Here is a 27,500-nt window from a genome sequence, read left to right as displayed (position 1 = left end):
TGGCCGCAAGCTCGTGCCCCGAAGCAGTTCCAGTGCCAGATTCAAACTCCCAGAGAGAGGGAAAATCACAGAAAAATGATGGGTTAGGAGCCACATCTCTCAGATCACCCCACCATCCACAGGAGATCTCTGTAACCGTTCCAGGGATGGACACATCTGTGATGAGGAGCAGGGACAGCGAAGGCACCGGGCAGCTTTCTGGCACCTCCAGGAGCACTGGATGGGTGTCACGGGAGGAGAGCTGGCTTGGCAAGGCCAGACTGCTGACAGCCATCCCCATAAGCTCCATACCGGGTAATAAGCCTGCCAAGCTGTGACATTATTGCCATTTTCCAGTTAACAGCCAGTTCCTACTGCAGCACTGTATCTCAATATGTCCTGGTTTCAGGTGCCCAGAAGAGAGGGGAGGCTGACCATCTTGTACCAGGGAGTCCAGAGCTGGGCACAGCTCTCCAGGTGTGGCCTCAGCAGGGATCAGGAGAGGCGAAGGGTCTCCTCCCTTGACCTTGACCCTCCTTGTGCTCACCAGAAGGACATGTCACCACTTGACATCAGGCAAAGAAACACTCTACAAAATACCAAGCAGAAAACCTGACCAACAAACACATTCTTCCACTGCATGGGACAAGGAGGAGACGCTGCAGATCTCACCTGAGACCAGAGGTTACATTTAATGTACTCTAATAGCCACCAAACTTCTAGCTGACGCAGGAGCAAGGCTGACCTTTTGTATTTTAGAATTGTATTTCTCTTTTGTATTTTAGAAAAATGCTGCCTTAGGGGTGAACATACCACACAGTACCACAGTACAGCAGAATCACAGTACAGCAGATGGGGACCATGGATTAGTACAGGGAAAAATTCTTGTTTTAGAATAAAACACAGGTACAGGGCAATATGCTCCCACCAGTTACACCATGTACAAATGCTCTGGCATCCCTAGGGGAGATGATGGGTGAGAAAGTGGAGGGTGAGTAGGAGAATTTCCTTTTCCAAACAAAAAGCCAGAATGCCTCCCTTTTCCCCCAAAAAAACCAATCCATTAATGCTCAGCAGCTTCAACCCATGAGAAACCCAGCATCTCCACACTGCACCCCATAAACAGCCCAGGACCCTTCTCTGCCCCTGCTGGTGCTGACAGCGTGTTTTGCCTGCTAAAACTTTCAGAACAACCTTTTTCAACACTGACAGTGGCAGCTGTGGGAATATTTTTAGTCGTGAGTCTTCCAGCCTCGTCATAGCTCAAAAAACATTTTTTGACACCATGGGTGGAAATGGCAATGAGCACTTTGTGGTGCTGTGGCGATGCTCCCTGCACAAGCAGCAGGGCTGGTGCTGGGCATCCCCACTCTTCACCCATGGCATGCAGAAGCAGAGGGTGCCTTGTGTTTCCCTGAAGTGCCATGGCAGAAGGTGCTGCTAATTGTAGATACAGCAGCTGGACGATGCTGAATGCCCCAGAGGGATTTTTTAGAAATGTTCTCAGGGGAGGTCTTGCACCTGAAAATGTATTTTGTTCCCCTGAAATCAGACAAACCATCAAGACAGCATTTATACCCGTAGGTCAGGTCTGGAGCAGCAGGTGGGGAACACTTTGGTGGGATTTGAAGACAAAGCCACACTGTAAGAAATTGTCTTTTGGGATTCCTGTCTTCCTGAGGGGTGTGGGGGCTGCCTGTGCCAGTGTGGGAAAACAGCTTGCCAGCAGCGGGAGGGACAGAGCACAAGCCTGGAAGCTCAGTTCCCAATCCCCAGCCTGTATAAACTGTGACTCGTGTCCTCTGATTACAGCTTCCAGGCCAAAATGTCTGAAGATAAGGGTGTTTTGGGGGTGCCAGGAGAAGAAGCCATGACCTGTGGTGGTGCCCGAGAAAGAAAGCCCATCTCCTCACCTCCACGCAGCCACAGGATGCTGGCGCAGAGGGGCTCCAGTCTCTGCAAAGAGGCTTGACCAATCTCATTTAAAAGAAGAATTTGGAAAGTTTCCCAGATTATAATTACCTATATATAAATATAATGATAATTACCCTACCTAACTGAGACCTCAGTGCACGAAACTGACAAGTGATGACAACTACATTCATTAGGAGTGCGAATGTTCTTCCTCTCCTTTATGAAACGATACTGAGTGATTGCTGAAGAAATCCAGCAGCCAGAGATGTGATCTGCAGATACGTGCCGAGCCTGAGATGGATAAAGGCTGCTGGAAGAGGCTGCAGGACTGCCTGGAGATGGGCCTGGGCAGCCTGCTCCAGGTGGCCCTGCTTGGGCAGGGGTTGGAGCAGGTGGGCTCCAGGGGTCTGCTCTGCTGATGCTTTGTAAAGCAATTTTTCATGCTGGCTTTTCAAACACTTTCTATTTTTTCACATGCAAAGGTGTCAGGCTACAGGGGTGATGCTGAACACGCAGAAATACGTGGCCAAAGGCATCTAGGAGGAAAAAAAGTAAGGCTCTTTCTAGGCCTCTTGGAAAAAAGATGAAAAAGTGATTGTGGTACAAAGTGAGCTTCTAGGCCAGGACCAGAAATCAAGACAGTCCCTTTCCATCAAACCCTGGGTGTGAAATAACACTGAGAGAGGGAAGGAAACAGTGAGAGCCGTAATGCCTTGTGCAGAAACAGGGCGATTAGGAGAGGTGCTGGACACCTACGTCACGCTCCCGGTGTTTTGCTGAGACAGCCACAAGGTCTCAGCCACTGCTGTTGTATGAGCAACCTGCCACGCTGACTTCATATCCTCTTGTTAAGCATTTCGGTCCATGATTTTATTTTTCCAGCAGTGCGACTAATCCCCTGCCTGAAAGTGTTTCATTACAGCTGCGTGCTTCTTCCCATAAAAGCCCGAAACACTTTGTCTTTGAATGTAATTGAATATCTGGAAAGCAGCAGTTCAGACCCATTTGAAGGTGCCTTGGCTTTCACTCTGCCTTCATGCTTCTCCACCAGACGTTCTTTAGATACGTTATTTAATAAAGACTTGCAAGAAATTCCTTTTTTATTATTATTATTTATTTATTTCTCTGTGTAAAGGCTTCTGTGTCTGAGTGCAGTCAGGGCATGGAGAGCTCATAGGAAAAGGCAGCAGGGGGCTCTGCTGCAGAGCAGTGGTCCCCTCTTCTGGGAAAGAGTGGGACAGGAGGGTGTGTGGATGGCACAGAAATACCCAGGATGGATGAATCTGATGCTATCAAATCTAACCAGCTTCTGGAGGGGTGACAACACATCTTGCAGCGCTGAGTGAACGGGCAACCTAATGGCAGGCGATGCTGCACCGAGAAGCACAAAGTTGTAGCAAATGGTGGGAAAACCCTAATGTTAGCTCCATAATAATACATGCTACTAATGCAATGCTATAGCCAGGAAAAAAAAAAAAAAAAAAAAAAAAAAAAGATTTTGGAGACATTCAAATCTCTGGAAAACAGCATTTTGGTATCAAATGTATAAACATTTTGTTATCAAAATGCTTTTGGTATTTGATTTTTGGTATCAAAAGGGTAAATCAAAAGGTTAAATAGAGCTTTAGGAATTATTAGAGGAGAAACTGAGAGCATCCAAACTCAATATCCATACCCTATGTAAAAGCAGAACACATCCTACACCATGAATACACTGTGCAATCCTGTGCACTGCTTCTGCTCTTTCTTTTGGGAGGCTGCTTCACAGACAGAAGCCCTTCTGTACCAGAACTGGGACCCTAATATTCAGTCTAGTTTCCCTCTTACGTGTCACCTCATTGCTCCTGACGCTCCTGTGCCACAGGAATACAATTTCTGCAAGGCAGTGTTGGACTCCTGCCTGTTCCAGTCCTGTCTCTTAGCCCAGGTAAATATGTCTGTCTTCCACACTCTTTTCTTATTAACTAGTCCCTTAATCCCCCGATTACATACCAGGAGCTGGCAAAGCAAGCACATCTGTCGTGCTGCTCCTTCATTTAGGGAGAAGGGACTGCTCCCTCAGCAAACTCACCTGAGCCTCTTGGGCAAAGCCACCAGAGCTGATTTTGGACCTGGTGGCACAGCACGAGACTCTGCCCAGAGAAGGGGTGGAGTCCCCATCCCTGGAGGTATTTGAGAGACACACGAATGTGGCACCGAGGGACGTGGTTTAGTGATGGGCCTCTGTAGGTCAGGCTGATGGTTGGACTTGGTGACTTTGAAGGTCTTTTCCAACCTGAGTGATCCTATGGTTCTGAAGTAAGAACATCATACAAATCTATAAATCAGGGCTTTCCACATCTCTTATTTAAACTGGAGCATCAGTTTTGGCATACTCTGCTGTTACAGAGCGTTTTTAGGACTGCATTTACAATGCATTCGCCTCCTCACCACTTCAGTCTTCCCATAAATCAGAGTCGAGCCACACTCAGACTTTATTTGCTCTTAGCTGCCGTGCAACTTCTGGGCATGAGATTTGCTCTTCTATTGGTGTATTTGTCTGTTTGCATGTTTTAACTAGTTGAATCTTTAGCTAATGTAAGTGAGGGGAAAGAATACCAAACCTATTTGGAGTGAGGAAATTCACAGGCTACAGTATTTGAGAAGGGTGGAGCTGAGCTCCTTAGGGTAAATTATAAATGGATGGTATTAAGTCTAAGGAAATAAACAAGTTACAACACCAAATCACTGCTATCTCCACAGAGGATTTTAAAAGAAGCAGCAATGTGATAGGCTAAAGCAAACTCCCTGCCTAAAAGCTCCAAATTGTTTCTCCTCTCGCTACACAATAGAAGCTACACACAGCCAAGAAGCCTTGAACATTGTTGCTGCAAGAAGGATCCCAGCACTTTGGAATCTGCTCTTGACTTTAAGAATAATTACAGTTAGCAACAGAAGTGTTTTCTGAAACCTTTCCAAACCTGTGTGGTTCCTGCAATAGGTGAAGGTTCAGATTTCATCTCACGGAGCTCCAACTAATTCTTCACTTCTCGAAATAAACTCAGACGAAAGGTGAAAGAAGTAATAACTTTTGCTCATATGAGACTCCTTGGACTGGAAAGGGAACAGCTTCCCATGGGAGTTAGAGGTCCAAATGCCCATCCATCCACCAACTTTTGTCGTGCTTCTTCCTAGCGATTAGAGCAATTGTCTAAAATGCTGGCTTTATCCAGCTTGAGCCCGCTGGAGTGATGCCACAGGTAACCACTCTTCCTGACACTCAGCCCTGGTGCTCAGACCAGTTTGACACACTGCACTGGGTCCCAGTCTCTTGCTGGGGCTTCAGGCAGGAGGAGACTTTCTGTGGTGCCCCAGCTGTGGAGGAGCTGGGCAGCATCAGACTGGGGCTCCCAACCACGCGTGGTGGGGATGTTATGGGCAGCAGGTGCCCTCTTAACACCCACCACGTGGTGCCTTTCCTCCCTGGGGCCGGATTCTGGCTGCCATGGGCACACAGGGAGCAGCGCAGGTGTCACATCCCAGCTCGCTTCTCTCTTTTTTGTTAGACTTCATCTGGGATCCCAGCAGGCCAATCTGTGCTGGCATGAGATCCTGGGTAACAAAGAATCACAGAATCATTAAGGTTGGAAAGCCCTCCAAGATCACCTGGTCCAACCATCCCCCACCACCAATGCCACCACTAACCCATGTCCCCAAGCACTACGTCCAACCTCTCCTTGAGCACCCCCAGGGATGGTGACTCCACCACCTCCCTGGGCAACCCGTCCCAGTGCCTGACTGCTCTTTCTGAGCAGAAATGGCTCCTCATTGCCAACCTAAACGTCCAGGGCAGGAGATATCAGGAACCACCAACAGGTGGCCTAAAAGCTAGAAAGTTACTTGTTATTCAGGCACACTTTGCACGTATAATGTGTTGTTAGTTGTATCCGAGATGATAAATAATGTTCCCTTCCAGAACTTAGCTTTATGCACTCCTCACGTATGGCACAAAGCTTTTATTTTCTTTACAGGTGTTGGAAAATTGGAAGGTTGATGAATAAAGTGTGGTTAAAGGCTGCTTTATGGCTGGGTGTTGTGGTTTCTAACATTATTTTCTCAGAGAGTTGCTTTAGCAGGAATAGATCACCCGGGCATTTGCGAAGTGAGTAAATGCAGTTATAGATACAAGTTACAGGTATAAATTTATGTTTAACATTATGTACATGTAGATCCTGTACAAGATATAGTTTGTGTTGCACGGATGCCTAAACCCGAGGATAATTTTTCATATGTGCAGCCCCTCCCCATGCAAAAATTAGGCAGATAAAACCACTGAGTGCTGGGGGGCACGCCACACATTACCTGTTTGCGATACACTTGAAAATTCCCATGACAGGAAGGTTTTCACCCTTCTTATTCTTAAAAAAAAGTGAACCGTTTGTAACACAGAATTAATGTACATGAATTTTTAAGCATTCTCTTAATGTTCTAATGGGCTGAGGTGAGAAAAGCTCCTTTTTCTTGCAACGAGAGAACAATTTCCCTCGCAAAGATGGATGATATGCTGAATCAGCCTTAAGAACTCTTGTTAGACCTAAACACAGGCAACTCCAGCTCCACGTTCCTCTTCCTTTGGTCTGGAGATCTCACAGCAGAACTTAAAACAACGAGCAATTCTCCCCGCAACTCATAGGGTCTTTTCCCTGCTCTTTTAAACCTCATGTTTTAAGAAAATCTCTTGAAGTGTAATTTATTTTTTGTAGAGCTGAGCACTGAATGGATCTGGGTAACAGTGCTATCTTTTTTTTTTTTTTTTTTTTTTTTTAATCTCTTTTTTTAAGCATCTCAGTTTTGTTTTAAATTCACTTTGGAAAGAAGCTTGAAATACTCCACTCCCAGGCAAGTCGAAACAGAGCATTTTTTGAACCGTGAAATGAACATGTCATCAGTTGGTACCAAGAAAACAAAGGGTCAGGCAAAACCTCGCCCACTTACATATTTTTATGGAAGTCTCCCATCGTCTTGATGTCGGTGTGATTCCTTCTATAGAAAAGGACAGTTAATACCAGGAATGAGACCCAAAAGGAGTATCTAATTTTCTTTGAAGGATCAGCCTTTGCTGAAAACCTGCCAGCTAAAACATGAGACATAATTCTGATTTTCATCCCCACCTTGAGTTTCTTTTACCAGCGGTTGGCTTTCACCGTTACCGTCTCCAACCCTCTGGAAGCAAGACCCCACAGAAAGAGCAGCAAAAAGGAAGGGGTCCAGGCCTGACCCCTGCCCAAGCGATGACCCCAGTTTTAACGGAGCAGTATTGGGACAGGCAGGGACATTTCACCATTTTCTGAAAAGATTTGAGTTGCCATGTGTTAAATAAGCCACTCCTTTCACCAGGAGTCAACCTTGCATTTGAATACTGTATTTGCTGCTTAGCATTTGAAATACATTTTTACAGCACGATTATATGACAAGTGGTAGAATGTGTGAAAGGGCTTCGGAACAATAGGAATTGTGTAATTAATGAGAAAACAGTGAAACGTCAGATAAACAAGAGAAAATTAACTGCTCGGCAAGTGGCTCCAAGAAAGAAGCAGGCAAGTAACACAAAAGGAGCAGAACAGAGGATTTTGTGTAATTATGCTCATAATTAGTTTCATACAAATGCTTTTACAATATCTTCCCTTTCCAGACTCTTGGATGTTGCTTCTTGCTGCAATAAAATGGGAAGAAAAAAGTTTAAACATTCTTTTCTTGTGGATCTGTTTAACCTAATAAAAACTCCTGAAACAAGTACTTGGAACTCACATTAAAAAACCTGTAGAGAAGGATTGTGTTGTAACACAAAAAAAATTTTTTTTTTTTCTTCAAGATGTGGGAATTCAGTATTGCATGAAGAAAATGCAAAGAGAGAAAAACATAGACTTAACACCAGGGTGTTTTTTATCCAGATGCCAAGTTAATGTTGATATGAATTAAATCAAGTACAGCATGAGTTGTTTGATTTTTGTGAGTATAAAAGGCACCACTACATGCACTCAAATGTGATAATGGGGAAGTTATTTTTAATTCCTTTTGAACCTATTTTCTTCCTCTTCCTTTTCATGAACTACTGTTTTCATCAGAGGATCAGAAAAGGCAACTAAGCTTCTAAATTCCATTAAAAAAAATCTGATGGAGTAAAGCTGAATCAGCTAAACACCTTCCAAAACTGCAATTTATAAAGCTTTTTTTTTATTTCCTGACAGACATATTGGCAATAATCCATTTTTTCCCTCCTCCTTGAAATAATGCAGTTCCGGGGATGAAAAGCAGTTGAAAGAATCTTTTTTTTTTTTTTTTTTTAATTTACACAGCTTTCTCATGAGTGCCGAAGAGCCTAATCTCGAGAAGCCTAATCCGAAGAGCAACAACTTGCCCTAAAAGTTGCCATCGTGCCTACACGGGGCAGAGCACATCGCAGAAACATGGTGTGGCATCTTCGGTGTCTTCCTGCTTGCCTCTTGCTGGCTTTCTCTGTAACTGAGCCACCACTTTTTTGGTATTGCTGGCATTTTTTGGCATTTGCGGCCCGCTTTTTTTCCTTTCTCCCAGCTCCCTGCTCCCTCTGCTGCGGTTGGCAGCGCGGGCGCGCAACCTGCGCGCTTCTGGCCGCCCCCAGCAGGGGACGCCGCAGCCGCGGGGATGGGGCCGGGCGTCCACAGGGGAGCACTGCAAACCCAACGGGGACACTGCAAACCCAACGGGGACGCTGCAAACCCAGCGGGGATGCTGCAAACCCACCGGGGACACTGCAAACCCAACGGGAACATTGCAAACCCACCGGGTATAGCGCAATCACAGCGACGGAAAGTGCCCGTCGGAAAGTCAGAGAGAGGAGCGACACCGCGCTCACCGGGGCAACAGCGAAACGTTGGGCTTGGGCTTTGCTTCTGCTCGCAAACTGCCTAACTTTGCAGCTCGTGCGTTATTTGCAATCGCCCCAAAGAAATCTTTAGTTGAAGGCTCCGGGTCCTACCTGCTGCTCTCCAGCAAAGCGGCAGCCCCGGGCAAGGCGGGGAGCGCACAGCGCAGCTCCGGCTGGGGGGGACCCGGAGTTACCCTCGCTCTGCAAAGCGATCCCACGTTTCTTTTCTTTCTCTCTCTATATTTTATTTGCGTTTAGTTATTTTTCAACCCCTTTAATTTCGGTTGAAACGACAAACCCGAGGCGACAGGTGGCTGCCGCACGGGGAAGCCAGCCGCTCGCTCCGCGGCCACCCTGGGCACCTTCTCCCTCCTCCTGCCCCCGGAGCCGAGCCCGGCCGGGGCACGGAGCCCGGCGCCGAGCTGAGCGGGGCGGGAGCCCCCGGGGGCAGGATCCGGCCCCCGGCCCCCACCCGGGAGGGGCCGGGCGGGGCCGTCGGGAATCCCCGCCCCGGGCAGCCCCCGCGCCGCCGCGGAGCTGTGGGGACGGGACGGGGACGGGGAAAGGGACAGGGACGGGGACGGGGACGGGAAGGGGACGGGGTGGCCGCAGGGACCACGCGGGACCGAGCCGTCCGTGGGGCGGCCCCGCCGAGGGGGCGCTGCGCCCTAGGAGGAGGAGGAGGAGGAGGAGGAGGAAGAGGAGGAGGAGGAGAAAGCGGGGGGAGTGCTTCGGTATTTAATTTTTTTTTTTTTTTTGGAGAAGGAGACGAGCAGCAGGTTTATGCTAATCGCCCTCTCGGGAGCAGCAGCGGGAGGAGGAGGAGGAGGAGGAGGAGGAGGAGAGGAGCCATTTTGAACTCACTTCAAAGTTGAAGGTGGAAAAGTTGGAGCTCTCCAACCCGCCGCCCGCGGACGGGGACGGGCACCGGGACGGGGACCGGGACCGGGACGGGGCGTCCGAGGAGCCCGGGAGGAGGCGGCGGCGGCGGCGGCCGGGGCTGATGGATGAGGGCGGCTGGGCAGCCCGGCGGGTGGATGGATTGTGCGGCAGCCCCCTGCCCGCCGTCTCTGCCTCCTGAGCCCCGGAGATGCCGCGGCTGTCCGCCGCCTCCTGCGTGTCCTGGGCCGCTCTGCTCTGCGCCCTGGCCCCGGCGGGCGGCGGGGAGCTGCGGCCGCCCCGCACCGCCCCGCTCCTCCACCTGCCCCCGGGGGCTGCGGGGCGCCGAGCCCCCGAGCCCCCCGCGCTGCCGCCCGCCGGGCACCTGAGGGCTGCGGGCACCGCGCTGCGCCGAGCCCCCGGCCCCGCCGAGCCCCGAGGTGGGGGGCTCTGCCCGCGGCGAGCCCGGCGGCGGGGGGTCCCCGAGCCCCCCGGAGCCGGGGGGGTCTCGGCAGGCTGCCCCCCGCCACCCCGGGGCGGTGCGGAGAGCTGGGGGCGGCGGGGAGCGCGGCGGGCGAGGAGCCCCAACAGCCCGCCGCAGTTCCAGCTGCCCAGCTACCAGGTGTCCATCCCCGAGAACGAGCCCGCCGGCACGGCCGTCATCGTGCTGAGGGCCCAGGACCCCGATGAAGGGGAAGCGGGCAGGCTGGCGTACTCCATGGAGGCGCTTTTCGACGAGCGCTCCAACGATTACTTCTCCATCGACGCCCAGACGGGCAGCGTGGTCACCGCCCGCAGCCTCGACCGGGAGACGAAGGACACCCACGTGCTGAAGGTGACCGCCTCCGATCACGGCTCCCCGCGCCGTCGCTCGGCCACCACCTACCTGACGGTGACCGTCAGTGACACCAACGACCACGAGCCGGTGTTTGAGCAGCCCGAGTACCGGGAGAGCATCCGGGAGAACCTGGAGGTGGGTTACGAGGTGCTGACCATCCGCGCCACCGACGGCGACGCCCCGGCCAACGCCAACATGCTGTACCGCCTGCTGGAGCCGGGAGCGGGCGACGGGGTCTTCGAGATCGACCCGCGCTCGGGCGTCGTGAGGACCCGAGCCCCGGTGGACCGTGAGGAGGTCTCTGAGTATCACCTGGTGGTGGAAGCTAACGACCAGGGCAAGGATCCAGGACCGCGCAGCGCCACGGCCATGGTGCACATCACGGTCGAGGACGAGAATGACAACTACCCCCAGTTCAGCGAGAAGCGCTACCTGGTCCAGGTGCAAGAGGACGCCCCGGTCAACAGCCAGATACTGCAGGTGCAGGCCACAGATCGGGACCGGGGCAGCAATGCCCAGGTGCACTACAGCATCGTGAGTGGCAACCTCAAAGGTCAGTTCTACATCCACTCCTTCTCCGGTGCCATCGACCTGATCAACCCTCTGGATTATGAGACTGTTCGGGAGTACACGCTCCGGATCAAAGCCCAGGATGGGGGCAGGCCTCCTTTAATCAACTCCAGCGGCATGGTGTCGGTGCAGGTCGTGGACGTGAACGACAACGCCCCCATCTTTGTCAGCACTCCCTTCCAGGCCACGGTGCTGGAGAACGTTCCCCTGGGCTACTCGGTGCTGCACATCCAGGCCGTGGATGCGGACTCTGGGGAGAACGCGCGCCTGGAGTACAAACTCATAGAGATGGCACCACCTGCCGGGGGTGCCCCCGCGGCGGGTGACTCGGGGTTCCCTTTCCAGATCAACAACAGCACGGGGTGGATCACGGTGGCCGCAGAGCTGGACCGAGAAACTGTGGAGAACTATCACTTTGGGGTGGAGGCCAGGGACCATGGCGTGCCGGTCATGACCTCCTCGGCCAGCGTGTCCATCACCGTCCTGGATGTGAACGACAACAACCCCACCTTCACCGAGAAGGTGTACCACCTCAGGCTGAACGAGGACGCGGCTGTGGGCAGCAGCGTCCTGACCCTGACGGCAGTGGACAGGGACGTGAACAGTGTCGTGACTTACCAGATCACCAGTGGCAACACGAGGAACCGTTTTGCCATCACCAGTCAGAGCGGAGGGGGGCTGATCACGCTGGCCTTGCCCCTGGATTACAAGCAGGAACGGCAGTACGTGCTCACAGTCACTGCCTCTGACGGCACTCGCTTTGACACCGTCCAGGTCTTCATCAACGTCACGGATGCCAACACACACCGCCCGGTCTTCCAGAGCTCCCACTACACGGTGAGCGTCAGCGAGGACAAGCCCATTGGCACCTCGATCGTCACCATCAGTGCCACCGATGAAGACACGGGGGAGAACGCGAGAATCACTTACATTTTGGATGATAACATCCCCCAGTTCCGCATCGACCCCGACACCGGCACCATCACCACCCTGATGGAGCTGGACTACGAGGACCAAGCCTCCTACACGTTGGCCATTACAGCCCACGACAATGGCATCCCCCAGAAATCGGACACCACCTACGTCGAGATCCTCATCCTGGATGCTAATGACAACGCGCCCCGCTTCCTGCGTGACCGCTACCAGGGCTCGGTTTTTGAGGACGTGCCTCTCTCCACCAGCGTCCTGCAGCTCTCAGCCACCGACCGTGACTCGGGCCTCAACGGCCGTCTCCTCTACACGTTCCAGGGCGGTGATGATGGAGATGGAGACTTCTACATCGAACCCACTTCTGGCGTGATACGCACGCTGCGCAAGCTGGACCGCGAGAACGTGGCTGTCTACAGCCTGCGGGCCTTTGCTGTAGACAGGGGCAGCCCACCCCTGAAAGCCTCTGTGGATATCCAAGTGACTGTGCTGGACATCAACGACAACCCTCCTGTCTTTGAGAAGGATGAGTTTGACATTTTTGTGGAGGAAAACAGCCCCGTGGGCTCTATTGTGGCACGAATCAGTGCAGCTGACCCCGATGAGGGGACCAACGCACAGATCATGTACCAGATAGTAGAGGGCAACATCCCCGAGGTCTTCCAGCTAGACTTGCTGAATGGAGACCTCACGGCCCTGATGGACCTGGATTATGAGAGCCGGACAGAGTATGTGATTGTGGTGCAGGCCACCTCGGCCCCTCTTGTGAGCCGGGCGACCGTGCACATCCGCCTCCTGGATCAGAACGATAACCCGCCGGTGCTGCAGGACTTCCAGATCCTCTTCAACAACTACGTGACCAACAAGTCCAACAGCTTCCCCTCTGGCGTGATTGGCAAGATCCCTGCTCATGATCCCGATGTGTCTGACAGCCTGGCCTACACCTTTGTGCAAGGCAATGAATTAAACTTGCTCCTTTTGGACTCTGCCACTGGGGAACTCAAACTCAGTCGAGATCTGGACAACAACAGGCCCCTGGAAGCCCTCATGAAAGTGTCGGTCTCAGGTAAGCAAGCGTTCGAGGTTCATAAAGTGTCTGATAGTTGGACCAGCGTGGGGGCATGGGCAGAAATAAGCTCCTTTCAGTTTAATGTGCAGCTTTCAGTTTCCTGAGGCAGCAATTTATCTGTGAAGTTCTTGGAGAGGAACCACAAAAATGTATCGAGCCCATGTGCTGTGCATTGAAGTGGTGCACTGAAGTTGTTTAGTAAATGTGGATCACGAGGGTAAATAATACATGTGGGGGGGGTATATATTCCCTCTGTTTAGGTGGTACGTTGGCTAAAGCTTTTCTGATGTGGTTGCATAAAGGGAGTAAATAACCTAACTTGTAAAGATGCAGGGAATGCGCACGTATCTGTAGTGCTTGGGGTTAAGCCTACAACTGGTAAGACGTGATGGCTTTGGAGAGCCAGCTCCTCTCACCCTTTTATTCTCTTTTGTTTTTAAAAAGAAGGGTGAGATTTTGTATCTATGCTTTTTTAACAAGACATAGGCCAGTTGATATTCTCACCTGCACACTGGGAGGTTTGGCTGGTCAATCCTTAGGTTTTGGCTCAGGTCCCTGTTGGCATGGCCTGGGTAGATGTGAGGCTGTTGGGGCCATGCTGGTTTGACCAGCAGAGTGCTGCTGGTCCGTGCCGCTGTGGGACACGGCGACTCGAAGTTACGAGGCTGTGAAATAGTTGTGTAACTTGGCTCATTGCTCTGGGGTTGCTGCCTCGGAGCTAAGGGCAGATACGGGCCCAACAGCACCAAAATTAGCACTGAGAGATCCCACTGTTGTGGGGGCGAAGAGGGATGAGTATTGTGTGATTTTCTGCCTTGGAGAACTCATGTGTGTCAGTGAAAACTGGGTCTTCTGTTAGGTAGACTGTTCAATATGTGCTTTTATGCGAGCATACATACGCTCTAAGGATATTCTTTTTCTGCTCTGTCGCTTGTTTATCATGGAATTACTTTTTATGCCTCTAATTGTGGCATCAATCATGCTATGAGTAATTTCCTCTGCAGGTGCCACTCTATAAAGTTTACAGTGGACCTGATCCCATACTTCTGTTGACTTTCAAACGTTATAACCAGATACATTCCTCGCTGCCTCCCCGTGCAACCCTAAAGCTAATATTTGTACTCGTTTTTGCATAAAATAGCTGCAAGTACTAGGCACATAGAACAACACTTTGGGAGATGCTTCTTTTTTGGAGGATTGTATTAAAAAAATACCAAACTGTGGCGTAATCCTGGCAGTGCTTGTTACTGTAAGTAGTCATTAAGTGCGGCAGGGCCTCAGGGGACAGAGCCCTGCTCTCTGTTGTGTTCACAGGCTTGTGTTCCTTTTTGCTTCAGGAAAATGAAAGTGATATTAACTGCACTGATTGAATTTGTGGGGGTGCGTCACCTGACAAGCGACTCCTATTTCTTACAAAATGCTGGGGGGCAGCTGAGGTGGTAAGTTAGCTCATAAATGCCGTTTTTGTGTCCTGTGAGGACTTGCAGAAAAAACAAGCAACAGGCTTGTGGCCTTAAGAAAACATTTGGATTAACGCTCAGGTGGCTGCGTGGTCATTGTCTGCCCAAACCAGTAGCTCTTGAGCTAATAGCAGAAGATAAGAACTTGACTTGGAGCAAGGAGCTTGGAGAAGTCATTTTGTTAGACTGAAGAGAGTTTTCAGGACAGAAAAATGGATTGTAGGATCTGTTCCTTTCACAGTCCGACTTACGCAGTTTAGGTGCATGAAGTCTCAGGTAGGGACGTGAAGGACTGGAGACCTCTGGTTTTATAATGCTTGGAGCTTGGCTGTTACTGCATCGTTCTCATGTTGGGTGAAGGTCTGAACTTTGCAGCTCTTCTGCGATGTTGATCTGTCTGTCTGCTGCATGTCCTGAGATAACTGAAATAAGGCTTTTTGTGGGTAGGGTTCTGTAGTAATTCCGACAAGCACTGAGCTCCCTGTGGTATTTGTTTCGAGAAGCTGGCTGTTTGGAAACTGGAAGGGCGGAGTCTTGCAGTTTGTGATTGTATCCAGGAAACTTTCACCTGCTTGCTTTCTCTGGTTTATCTGATACAGTCAAAAAAAGAAAAAAAAAAAAGAAAAAGAAAAAAGAAGAAGAAAAAAAAAAGCTCAGACAGAGCTCCACCTGGTTATCTATAAGCGTTGCAAAATACCTGCAAATCATCTGCTAAAATGACCTGCCAGTTAACTGAAAAACGTGTCTATGCAGTAGCCATTAACCTCTCAACCCAGACAAACACAAAGTCCTGCCCTGCTCGCAGCTGCTGTGCAGGTCAGGGAGGAATTTGTGCTCTTTATGAACTTGGGGAATTTGATCTATATACGAGTCGGAAGTGACAGTGCTGCTGTAAAAATCTGGTTTCCACCTAGAGCTGCGTTGTGCTGCTGAGGCATGTGAGTGTGCGTGAGGCTGGTGAGGAGCCGTGCCATCCAATTCAATCACTGTGAGGCTTTGATATGTAGCTAAGCCCGGTATCCTTGGGTTTGATTCAGGAATTGTTTGATAAGAATGGTAATTTTGTCCTCCTGCATATAAACAAAACTTGAAAAGTCACGAAAAATAAGAAAACTGAGAGAATTGGTTTAACAAAACCTGAGAGTGGCAGGTTTTAAAACTTCACCTAAAGTAAACACCTTCAGCACTGCGTGGGGCCGTGGGCTGCCCTTGGCAGGCCCTGCGTGTGTAGGCCCTACGTGTGTAGACCATTCTGGGGCCATGAGTCCTGCAGGGCCGTGCCCCCGCAGCCCGTCAGGAGCAGACTGGAGAAAAGGAAGGAGGAATGTGGATGGTGGGGCTCCCGTGGGCGTGTGGGTATTTGCGTGCTGGATCCCGAGCGGGAGCTTTTGAAGTCAGGCTCTTTTGAAGCAAGTCTCTCTGGTTTCCGTGCCTGTCGCGTGCAGTGAGCGGACCAGCCCGCTTTGGGATGAAGCTCATCCAGATGCACTCCAGGCATGCCCCGAGTGCTCCAGCTCCATCTCCGGGTTGAGTGCACGGGGCCAGGCTGTGGCAGCTCCCGAGGGAAATCCCACACTGGCCCCGAGCATCCTGCACCAGCTGCCTCCCGCTGCCCACCTCCGCTCCTGGCTGCCGCTGCCGCCTTGCATGGGCACCTACACTCACCAGCCTTTCACACAGCCCCCAAGTACTGCTGGGGAAAGAAAGAAAAATATAAATAAATAAATAAGGGAAAAAAAAAGTCTTTTCCACCCAGTGGATTTTTTTTTCACCTGGCGAGGGGTGAACAGGGTTAGTAATGTATCCCTCAGAGCCCCTCGTTTTAGCTACCCTTTGCCCTGGGAGCTGGTACTCGCAGCTCAGGCTTGGGGTCACACACATTCTCCTGTTTCCCTCATACCTTCCAGGCTTTCCTGCAGGAAGGCAGAGCTTGGCCTCATATTGCCATGCCTGCACATATCATCATTAGGTTTCTGTTAACTACTTGGACCCTGCTGAAATCCTGCCCTTGCCTTCCAGGGGGCCAGAATTTTACTCTGGGGTTCTGGTATGCATAGGTCAGCCTGTGACTTTTTAGTGTTTTTAATAAATATCTAACCTGAATTGACAGGATTGTTAGAAAAGGTTACTTTTATTCCACAGTGATGCTTACAGTAATGCCAAATTGATTCTGTTTCCTTTGGGATTTTTCTTCTTTGGTTGAACGTTGCTCCAGTCTCGTGATGTTGGCCTGTGTTAAGCGTTGTGCTGTGGTCTCTGCTTGTGCATCTTGGTGCTGGCCTCAGCTGTGCACAGATGCTGCACAAGTTTGCTTGGGTGTCACATTGCACACTCTGCCTGCACCTGTGGCTACTGCCACAAGCAGCCCCGCTCATCATTAGTGACAGCTCACCCAGGCACCGTAATAGAAGTGTGTGCACCCTCCTCGAGGAAAAGAGCAGGCGTAAGTCAACGTGAGTGTATGCTAGAGCTTTGGGATGCTCCAGAGAAATGTAAAATAATGTCATATAATGAGCCATTTTTGGAAGGCAGTGATCTTCAGTTCTGTGCTTTCACATGGGCTGGTTTCCCTAGCATGGGGTAGATACCCAAGCATTTGGGGGGCCATGCAAGCTAAAGGATTGCCTTTACATTTCTTTGACTTTAAATCTCCACTGGCATTCAGTGACATTATTGACTATCAACAAATACAAATCAAGATAGAGCTCCTGCCTGGTGCGATAAACTTCTGTTATTTTTAACTCAGGTGCTGGTAAAGGATCTTCATTATTATTGTAATTTAAAAGCCATTATGCTAATGCTGCTGGATCTCCAGCTCTGTGCCTTCCCTATACAAATGTAACAGGAGACATAACACTTGGGTTTAACCCTTGGGACAAACTCAAGACCGTGGTTGTGCCTGAGATATGTGGCATAGGGGGGTTATTTGTGTGTGTGAGCTGGCCCTCCCCTGCCCCACTCCCCAAAATGCCCCTGCCCCTGGATATGGGCTGGGAGCATCAAGCTGCATGCTGGTCTCCTGTCTCCATGTTCAGGGAGGCTGTGCCTCCAGCACCTCTGGATGAGGGTATACGGGGCTGCTGAGGCTGTTTTTGGGGTGCAGATGGGCAGAGCAAGCAGCTCTGATGCACTTCTGCTACATTACATGCTTCTGGTGGTCAGCGGGTAGATGCTGCCAGGCTGCAGAGGAGCCAGACCGCTTTTAGGTATCATCGAGGAGGGACTGGCACCCAAACTACCCTCTGTGGCCTCCCCTATCCACCAAGGAAGTAAATTCGTGTCACCTAAAACACAGCTTTGATGCAAACCCTGCGGGTTATACAATTATGGGATTATAGAAATGAGAGGATGCTCCCTCCCTGCTTCTCCCTGCACCTTCCCCTCGGTTAGCGGAGGTGCGGCTTTCCTACAGAGCACATTTCCTGACAGAGCGGGGATTTTGCACTCGGCTGTTCCTGGGGAGCTTGTGCAGCCCTGCCTGTGCTTGCATTGCATGTGTGCATCCAGCATGAGGGCAAGGGAAGGAAAAAGGGCAGCCAGGAGCCTGTAAAGGCCAGGGAGGAAGCAACAAGTGGCCTCACTGCGAAAGCAGCAGGCCTCGATACCCTGGGCTGTGTGTTTGCTGCCCATGGTCATTGCTTTGCGTATGAAATGGGGAATAATGGCTAGCAGCCTTTACACAGTGCTTTTGAACGCTTATGTTTGTGTTCCTAAAACAGTGAATCCAAAGTAAAGACCATCCTTTTAAAGTCGGGGAGCTCCCAGGCTGCTGCAGCTACCTGAGGCCTTCCTTGCCCCCATGTAAAAGAAGTTGTGGGTGGGCGACTTGCCCTCCTCCCCTGTATGATCTGGTCCAGCTGATAAAAAGCTGCTGCTGCTGCTGCCTTGTTGCTTTCGTATGTGTTTCCTTCCACCTCATTCCTGGATTTCATAGGAGTGGTGTATTTTTGTTTCCAGAGACAGGAAAGCGTCTATGGCTACAGGCGCAAAAATATTTAATCAAAGTCTGACTGAGAAAATAAACTTTTTACTCAGATAAAAGGTGTTTTCTGCGTGTAAATAAATAGCAAGTTATCTGCAGCTAAAGTAAATAAGCAATTTCTTTGCTAAAATAGTGATCTCCAGTTATAAAAAAGAAATGTTTACCACACCATACCTTGGGAAGTAAATGAGATGTTTTACCTCAGACAGTTTTGTCCATCAGCTTCTTTCAGAAAAAGTTACTATAAAACTAGCTAAAAAGCTACTATAAAAGTAGCTATCTCTAAAAATGTTTGTTTCTCCCTGTTTGTGTATGCTCTACACACCCATTTTTTGGTTACACAGTGTTTAAAAAGATGTTTCTACCTTGGTGTATCTCAGTGGTTGAAGCAGGTGCAGATGGCACTTCTTAACCTCATGCCACACAGTGAAACTTCGAACCGTAAATACCAGGGGTTGCAATCAGTTCCTGAAGAGAAAAACACAACAAAAAATCAATGAAAGCATATCACTTATCTCTTCCTTTGGAAACTGCTGTACACAAACCAGAAAACACCTGTGTCTGTGGACCAAACTCAGAATTTGGCATGTAGCAGCATTTCTGCTGTCCCTGAAAATTGACACAAAAAATTGTGTATATAAAGTAGGATAACACATGTCTTTTCTACAGATGGGAAACTGGTTGATGGAGATGCAGGGGTGCCAGGGACAGCTGCTGGGGACAGGCAGCTTAGCCTAAACCCGGCCGTACGTTGAGGAGACCCCAATGAAAATTAGAGAAATACCATCTGGAAAACTTATTTTCCCCTATTTTCAAGTTATTTGCAAATGAGGAGATAGTGATAATAACCATTTTAAATTGGATTTGTAATTTTATTATTATTATTATTTCTGGATTGCCTTTTAAGCTTCAGGGTGTGTTCATGAATTGGTTTCCTTGCTGTATTCACTTGTCGTGATTTTCTTCCTTCTGAGAAGTTAATGAAATGCTTTTTCTTCAAATGATTTACACCTGGGGATTTGGAGTAATCCCTGTGTGTTCTGTTCTGGTCCCACGTTTCTCTGCGGTTCAGAATTGTTTTAGGCAGAGGTTGTGGAGCCGACTGCCAAGTGTCCCATACAGAATAAATATTGAATTGTAGTAAAGGGTAATGACAAAAGAACCTTTTGTTTAGAATAAAGGAACAGTTTTCTATGTTTGGATGTTAGGATGATAGCAAGCATGCAGTAGAAGTAGTCATGAGGAAAGCAGGTGATGTGAAGCAGTGGCATTTTATACTTTATTATCTCCAACATCCTAACCCGAGGAAGTAGCTGGCTGCTGATAAAGTGTATAATTTTACACTTGCTCATTGAGAGGTCTGTTTTCCTGCAGCACATATTCCCAATATCTTAAAACTCCCATCTTTGAGCTGAATGGATTTTCTCAGACGCCTCCATTCACAGTGACGCGTCAGACAAGCCGAGACTGAGAAATGCAATGATGGGCTTTAGAGGGGGTAGGTAGGACATTCACTGCCCTTCTGGGTAGGAAAGCACACAGCACCCATGCTGTGTTTACAGTGCAGCCAGATGTGTAACTGCTGCATACATAGGTATATCTGAGCTCACGTGCATCTGGTTATTTGGGGTATAGACAGCAGTGACTGCACCATAGCAGGGCCTCGGTACAAGCAGGGCAATTTCATTGGACCCCCCATTGGATTTCATTTTCTGGACAGGAAACGAGCAAATGTGAAGCAGAGACCTCTTCTAAACCTACGTGCTACAAATACCTGTTCAATATTTAAGAGGCAACTCTAGCTGTGACGCTCATGCATAGAAGATGAGACAGGGGAGGATCAAATGTCAGTCATAACACGCGATCTATACACTCTCCATCCCGTCTCCTTCACTTTGAAAAGCCCTCAGGATTTTGAGAGCCAGTTGGTGGGGTCAGACTTGCTTCATTTGAGTGCTTGAGATAATGCAATTTCTGTGCTTAAGTCAGTATTGCCTAACTTACAGGATTTGGGCAACTCTCTTGGCTTCCTTTGGCATATAGACTTGTACTTCCAAAAATATCAATGGAGAGCCACTAGGAAATGTAGAAGGGTTAAAAGAGCCGAAGATACTCAGATCAGATCTTATGAGCCTTTTTGGCAATTGTTCATGTTATAATGATTCTGTCCCAGTTTCTAGGGGAATGGTAATGTTTCTAGGCAAAATAGTACTCAAACTACTCTGACATCTACTTTGACATTTAAGAAACAATTATGCCAATTCTGTCCTTTATGAGTAATTGGCTTTTTTGTTTTCTGCTCCTTTCTTAAAGACCATTTTGCCAAAAGATTGCTTAAAGCATAGTACAGAACAAGTTGACAAGGGGCTCAGTTCTTCAAAGCCTTGTTCACAGTAGTTGTCCACTTGAAAGAAAGAATGTCTAAGACCTGATTAAATTCAGTTTTGCCACTTTGTGTTCCTGTGACAAGTGACAGTTTTACTGCTTTTCCCCCCAATGCAGCTCTTTTTCCAGTGTTGAAAAACACAGAACTATTTATAGATGTAACACAAGTTTCCAAACAGGGGCAGGATGTAATCTTCATGGAAAATTTTGAAATCCATCATTCAGCGATTTCTTGTTTGTTTGGTGAGGATTAGTCTCACACAATTGTTTATAAGGCATGGATGCATAGCCTTAGGTTTAGATTTCATTGCAACTTGTTGATTTTGTTGGACTGAAATAGCATAATCAAAGGCACGGTTTGCTTCTGATGGTCAGATTTATGTCACGTGGCACCACCCCCGAGAGAAATAAGGTAAAACATGTAGGTCCCACCCACGATTAGTCGCTAGGCAGGAGGGCTGTGGGCTGGAGGTGCTCACCTCACCCCCCTGATTAAAGAGGGAACACAGGTGAGTGACTTGGGCTAATTGCCTTGTTGTTATTTGGCCAAAGCCCAACGGGGTGAACCCACCCTGACTGTACGTGCCAGGAAGGAAGGGTTAGTTTTCTTTTGTAGTGATGACTGTACTTATTTCTGTTACAGCAAACTACCCGTATTTACAGGCTTAGCAGACTAGATAGAAAGAATGGGGGGAGGCTATAACTTGCAAGCAGGAAAATGTTTCGCCATGAGTAATGTTAGGATATACTTTAAATGTTTTCAGGTGTTCAAGTGTACGAAGAGGAAAAATATGCTTTTATGGGAATTTGGCATTCAACAAAGAACTAAAACTCTATAGTACTTCAGAAAGGTGATCTTTGCACTTGGAAAAAAAAAAAAAAAAAGCAATTGGACAGAAAAGTAGGATTTGCTGTAGAGAAAGGAAAACTTTGGGACTTTGTTTCAACAAGCCATTAATGCTGCTAAGCTGTAACTGCCTTCGTATTTATTCTACTATTTACACTTGCCAAGCACAGAAAAAGCAAATAAATGAAATGGTAAACCTGTAATACATCCTCAGGGGACCACATAATAAACATAGACACGTTATGCTTATCAAATACAAAGAAAAGTAATCTGTTTTCAACACCATTGCCAAATGTGTGATGGATGCTACATTCCATCAGATCTCTAGCACTTTTGGAAATGACACATCTGGTCAAAATATTTCAACACTTTTTGAGGGAGAGAGAAGGAAAGGCCATTGTTAACAACCTTTGTCAACACTGCATCTCTTTCCTAGTGTGGAGTCTGCGGTTTATATCCAGTTTCAGGGAGAAGCAAAACCATCTGGACCCTGACTATATCATCAAATTTAGTTTCACAGACATGGTGACCAGCATCTAGCAGTCTGTCTTTGCTGCTAAATCCCAAGGGACAGTTAGGTTTAGAAGTCTTCAGAAGAATGAATATTGGTAAAGGAGCAAATGTAATCAAGGTGATTCTCAGTAGCTGCTGGGCCACTGAAGCATGTACCATGGGTTCAAAAAGTTGCTTGGTTTGTTGGGTTCGCTCTTTTCTTTCGGGGCAGAATCACAGAAAGCTGAGGCTGGCAGGGCCCTCTGGAGCCAGCTGCTCCAACCCCTGCCCAAGCAGGGACACCCAGAGCAGGCTGCCCAGGACCATGTCCAGGCAGCTTCTGAAGGTCTCCAAGGAAGCAGATACACAGCCTTGCTGGGCCACCTGTGCCAGTGCTCCGTCACCCACACAGCACAGAAGTGCTCCTGGTGTTCAGACAGCACCTCCTGTCTCCCAGGCTGTGCTCTGAAGAGAGCCTGGCCCTGTCCTCTTTGCATCCTCCCTTGAGGCATTTATTTACATTGATCCCCTCCTCTTCTCTAGACTGAAAAGCCCTGGCTCTCTCAGCCTCTCCTCATAGGAGAGGTACTTCCGTCCCTTCATCATGTCTCTTTGCTGGACTCTCACCTATACACACGTCTGTCTTGTACTGTCTGTACTTGCCCAGGACTGGGCACAGCACCCCAGCTGTGGCCTCGTCAGTGCTGAGCTCCAGGTCACAGTCCTTGACCTTATTCAAAACTGATATTAGCCAGTCACTGAGTTTATTTGATTGAATTCATGTCATGGCACTTTTGTGTTTTCCATGAGACCAGCCCCTCATTACTCACGTGCTCCCAGCTTTCATCCTGCTGGGTGTCATTCCAAAGCGGGCCTTTTAACACCCCAGCTGTATTGTCTGTTTCTATATAGCTGTCTGAATTTAGCTGAAATCCTGTAAAAGTTGTCACACATTAACCAGAGCATTGTTTGTTCTGGCAGCGTGTGACTGCCAGCCTGCAGACAGCACCAGGCGTGGCTGCGTGGCTGAACTTCTCTCAGCGCAGCTGGGAAGAGGCGCTTGGCACCTTTCGCAGCTCAGATCCAGGAGAAAACTTACATATCTAGCCATTACATGCCACGGTGCTTCACTGCTAGGTGTCTGCTCTCTGGAGCAGTATCCTGATTTGGGCAGTCAAGTGTCCTATAAAGTGGGAGCACTTGAAATACCATCCCGCTGCAGCCCGGGCTCTTCACTCAGCACAGCGATCGGGACACTTAGCGAGGGCACAGATGGGCCGGGCTCCAGGCCTTGATCTCAGAGCTCTTACTGTGCTGTGCATTAAAGAGGAACCGAGTAAGATAGAGAAGCAGCTGTGGGCCTCACATTTCCCATCTCTTGGGTTAGTGCCATAAGCTCTGGGCTCATGCTGACACTTGCCGCGCGCCAGAGAGGCTTCCTGGCTCGCGGCCTGTGTCTGGGCACCTCCGCTTCAGCAGAGCCCCAGCGTAGGCAGCCTGGCCCTGACCTGAAGCTGCTGGGGTTTGTTTCAGCTGCCATAAAAGCTGGAGCATGAGCTGTTCAGGCCATGTCAGGACTAGGTCAGCGCTGGCTGTAGCCAGGGACTTGGATCTTCCCACCTGGGAACTCAAAGCTAGCAGAAACAGGAACCCCAGGGCTCTGCAGGGAGTGCTCTCCTATCAATCAGGGCTGATTTGCTTGCTTTCTGGCTTTCACTACTTGTAGATGTACTTTAAAAAACGCTTCCTCTGGCTTGCTTTTATGTGGAGAAGCCCCCACGTTGACTAATGAAAGGGCCAGTTACAGAAGGGTTCATGTGATCAGACTTAAATAACGCTGCTAAATATCCAGAGTTGGAGGCATCCTCACCTACTGTTTAATTCTCTTTCTCACTGCAGTTTGCCGTGATGATAGACTTGCTGGTAATTACCAACGTGTTCCTGCTTGTTGCTGGGATCCTGTGGCTGTTCCCGCAATGTGCTCGCTGACGCTACAGCTAGCCGACATTGTCATGACACATGCAGTAAAGATCTTTTGGCAGCGATGCCTTGGTCGAGCTAACCCCTTGGTTTGCTTATTTTCCCTTCCCATGGGGTGTATTTCTGATGCTGGCCTCCCTGTATTGACACGGGATAATTTAGCAGTGTGTGCTCTACATGATGAGCTCCCCATCTGGCAGATAATTACCTGTGAGTTTAAATCCCATCTTAACTCCAGTTCTTGAGATCACCAAACCTTCTGGTTCGTTCTGGTGGGATTTGCAGGCTCCTTGGAAAAGGATCTGTTAAGAGTTGAAGTGATGTGGGCAAATTTCTGTGTGTTTTTGCAAAGTTAGGTAAGATGGATAACTTACAGCTTCTACATACAAGGCTATCTAACATTGTTAGCTTTTAAATTTGAATAATACTTAACAATACTAATATTACCTATAAAGAGGTGATGGTACCATCGAGGTTTTGCTGCCTGGCACACGCAGCTGATGCCTTCATGCTTCGTCTCCCTTACAGCTCAGCTTCATTCATTCATTGGGACTTCATTCAGCTTTAAAAGGCTTTATGAAATTGCAATTTACTACCAGCAGCATTGATGGATATGACCAATTAATAGCAATAAACTCAGGTGAGGAATGAGAAATGAGGACTTTTTTTTTGTATTGCATGCAGTGAGCTTGTTTTAGATGAGTGAATTTTACAAACTTTTCTACAATCGCTTTTAAAATACGTCCCTTTGCCAGATCATCGGGAATTTCTTAAGCCGAGATGGCTGATTCATTCCCTGGCGCGGGAACATGCATCAGGCTGCTCTGAAACAAGGTGCTGAGATGATTAGATAAAATTATCCAAATTCTTCAGAGCATGGGTGGCAGTCTAGCATCAATACCTTTGTTTTCTGCGCGAAATCCTCCAGAAGAAGCAGTTTTGCCTGCTTGGAAGTGGTGTTGGTTACTCCCTCCTTTCTGCTGTTGTCTTCTTGATCACCCTTGAGCTGTCACAGGATCCTGTTGCTCTTTCAAGGCCTAAAGGGAAAGTAAAGTGATGACTTTGGCTGATTGGAAAGCTTTCCCCCAGGCCTGGTTGCTGGTGCTACTCAGATTGAAAACTGTCCCTTGAGGTAAACAACTTAACTCATGCCCTGTACATCCCAAACTGATCATGTAGGATGACATTTTGCTGGGTTAGCACTGCATAAAGTTGGGATATTGTATATTTTAAGGTAATTCAAAGAAGTTATATACATGGCTAATGATAAGAAAAGACTAATTAAATTTTATTCAGGTGATGAAACTGAATTTCAAAGAAATCAGCCTGAGATTTCTGCAGTTGTGAAATACCTAGTGTTGTTTTTTGTGCCACATTACTCCTATTACATGATGTTGCCCAATACCTGGGAAGGCATATTCTTTTCTCATTCACCAGGTAGGGCTCTGTCGAGGTCACTGCTTCCCTCCGTTTATTCAGCAGAGAGCTCAGCCTGATGATTTTAGGCCCACATGTCCTTACCTTTCCAGTGCTTTTTCCTCTCTGCAGTACTTTTCCATTTTACAGTGCAGTGATTACTGAAAGTAAGGCTCTGACTTGGTTTTAACAAGCGTGATCCTTCCACACTTCCCACTTCTGGCAGTCAGCAGCAAGCTGGCTGGGTTGCGGAATCACAGCATGGTTTGGGTTGGAAAGGTCATTAAGGATGACCCAGTTCTAACCCCCTGCCAGGGCAGGGACACCTCCCACCAGACCAGGGTGCCCAAAGCCACATCCAGCCTGGCCTTGAACATCTCCAGGGATGGGGCATCCACAGCTTCTCTGGGCAGCCCATGCCTTCTTCCTGATGCCTCTAGGGTCAGTCATGGGATGCAGGAGTTTTTGCCATGTGGCACTCACTCCATCCTCAGGGAGCGGTGGGAGAGGCAGAGGGGCACCAGTTTGCAGCCAGGAGCTGTTGCTGCTCGAGTGAGACACCAGTCCATTAGAGCTTCAGGGTGCTGTTTCAATTTTAGAAAGCACAATAGTTAATAATCCCACACTAACAAATTGCCACTGCTTCTGTTCCTTGTTAAATGCCTTAATTCATTTTTCATTTCTGTTCGGGGGGATTTCATAGCATTTAATTTTCTCTTCGATAATTTATGAGTCGTGAAATCTCTTGGAACATATTAGCCTCTGTGTGATGGCATTTCAGCACCTTTTGCATCTCAGTGTGTTGCCACTTATGTAGAGGCAATGCTAACGTTTTTTAAAAAGTAATACATTGCTACGTGTGTATGATATGCTCTGTCTTTGGAGACATAGCCCTCCTCCTAATTAAGTAGTATTCTAAGTGTTTCTTCCTTAGGATTAATCCCTGGCAGATGCATCACCCTCCTCTGAAGCCCTGGTCCCACCAGGAACATGGAGACCACCTCCCAGACAGAGCAGTTGCTCCACCAGCAAAGGTCTGCACTGTGGGCACTTATTTATTTTTAAGGAGGATGTAGGAGACGTGTCTCCTAGTGTCCACATGTGTGTAGAACACTAGGAGAATGTGGAAAAGAACAAGATTACCATTTGGCAAACATCTCCCTAGAAGCAACCTGTGGGATGGACTGCTGGTGGTCCCTCATGGTTGGACTGAATGAGCCTCTTAGCCCTGCTTCTGGGCCAGTGCATATTGAAAATGCTGAGGGAATCTCAATCTTTCTTTTCATGCTGTGCATTCAAAATGAGGAAAGGGAGAATAATCAGGGATTATCCAATACTGGCATGGAAAATTATTCCGTTTTCTGAAATTACACTGGTTAGGTAACTTACTCTTCTTGTTCAACCCCTGTCTATGTGTCTGAGTTGGTTGAGGAAGAAGGAAATAACAGGACAGCTGAAAAATGCATTTGTGCGTCTTCAGCTGCAGGGGTTTGTTACATGGACTGGTTTTATTAAAGCAAGTGAAGTAGTACATGCTGTCGTACCAGGCATCGCTGATGTCTCATGTCTGTACTGTTCTGCTAGTTCCCATTCTAGAAAAGTTAATGTATGCTGTGAAGAGAACAAGTTGGGGAATAGATTTGGTTTCACTGGAGGTACAATTCATGGCAGAAGATTGTGTCTTTCATTTTGCAGAATAAAAGCCAGGGAAGACTCTGATTGCTCTGCCTACCTCTCTGAATTGCTTATGGAAACTAAAGAGCATGGGAGTTTAAAGTAAAGAAAAACTCAGTAAATTTAGGTGGGATGTTAGTAGGCAGTTTGAAACCTTAGGGAAGCAAATTTGTGGAGCAACCTCTCTGTGAAGGGATCCAAA

At 48.5% G+C, this 27,500-nt stretch overlaps 1 protein-coding gene and 1 long non-coding RNA gene across 15 annotated transcripts in view; one reads left to right on the top strand and one right to left on the bottom strand.

Moving 5' to 3' along the window:
• Positions 1–3,020: 3,020 nt before the first annotated feature.
• On the bottom strand, positions 3,021–9,781 carry LOC119717991 (uncharacterized). 2 transcript variants are annotated; one of them, XR_011806582.1, is made up of 3 exons: positions 8,891–9,026; positions 6,868–6,915; positions 3,021–5,484 (listed from the first exon to the last, which is right to left on the bottom strand). It is a non-coding gene; the product is annotated as an uncharacterized lncRNA (long non-coding RNA). The 2 variants fall into 2 exon arrangements; XR_005268491.2 differs by lacking the exon at positions 8,891–9,026 and adding an exon at positions 9,644–9,781 and having other exon boundaries at positions 5,346–5,484.
• The window catches only part of CELSR1 (cadherin EGF LAG seven-pass G-type receptor 1), a 159,026-nt gene continuing 141,262 nt past the window's right edge, over positions 9,737–27,500 (top strand). For all 13 annotated transcript variants that reach the window (XM_072032884.1, XM_072032858.1, XM_072032841.1 and 10 more), the window contains exon 1: positions 9,737–13,059. In XM_072032884.1, coding sequence (XP_071888985.1) covers positions 9,870–13,059 — 3,190 coding nt within the window. In that variant the 5' untranslated portion in view covers positions 9,737–9,869. The remainder of the gene's footprint in view (positions 13,060–27,500) is intronic.

Source organism: Anas platyrhynchos, chromosome 1, assembly GCF_047663525.1.
Source record: "Anas platyrhynchos isolate ZD024472 breed Pekin duck chromosome 1, IASCAAS_PekinDuck_T2T, whole genome shotgun sequence".
Lineage (NCBI taxonomy): Eukaryota > Metazoa > Chordata > Aves > Anseriformes > Anatidae > Anas > Anas platyrhynchos.
Note: the sequence above shows the minus strand (reverse complement) of the source record. Positions and strands in the feature narration are given on the sequence as shown.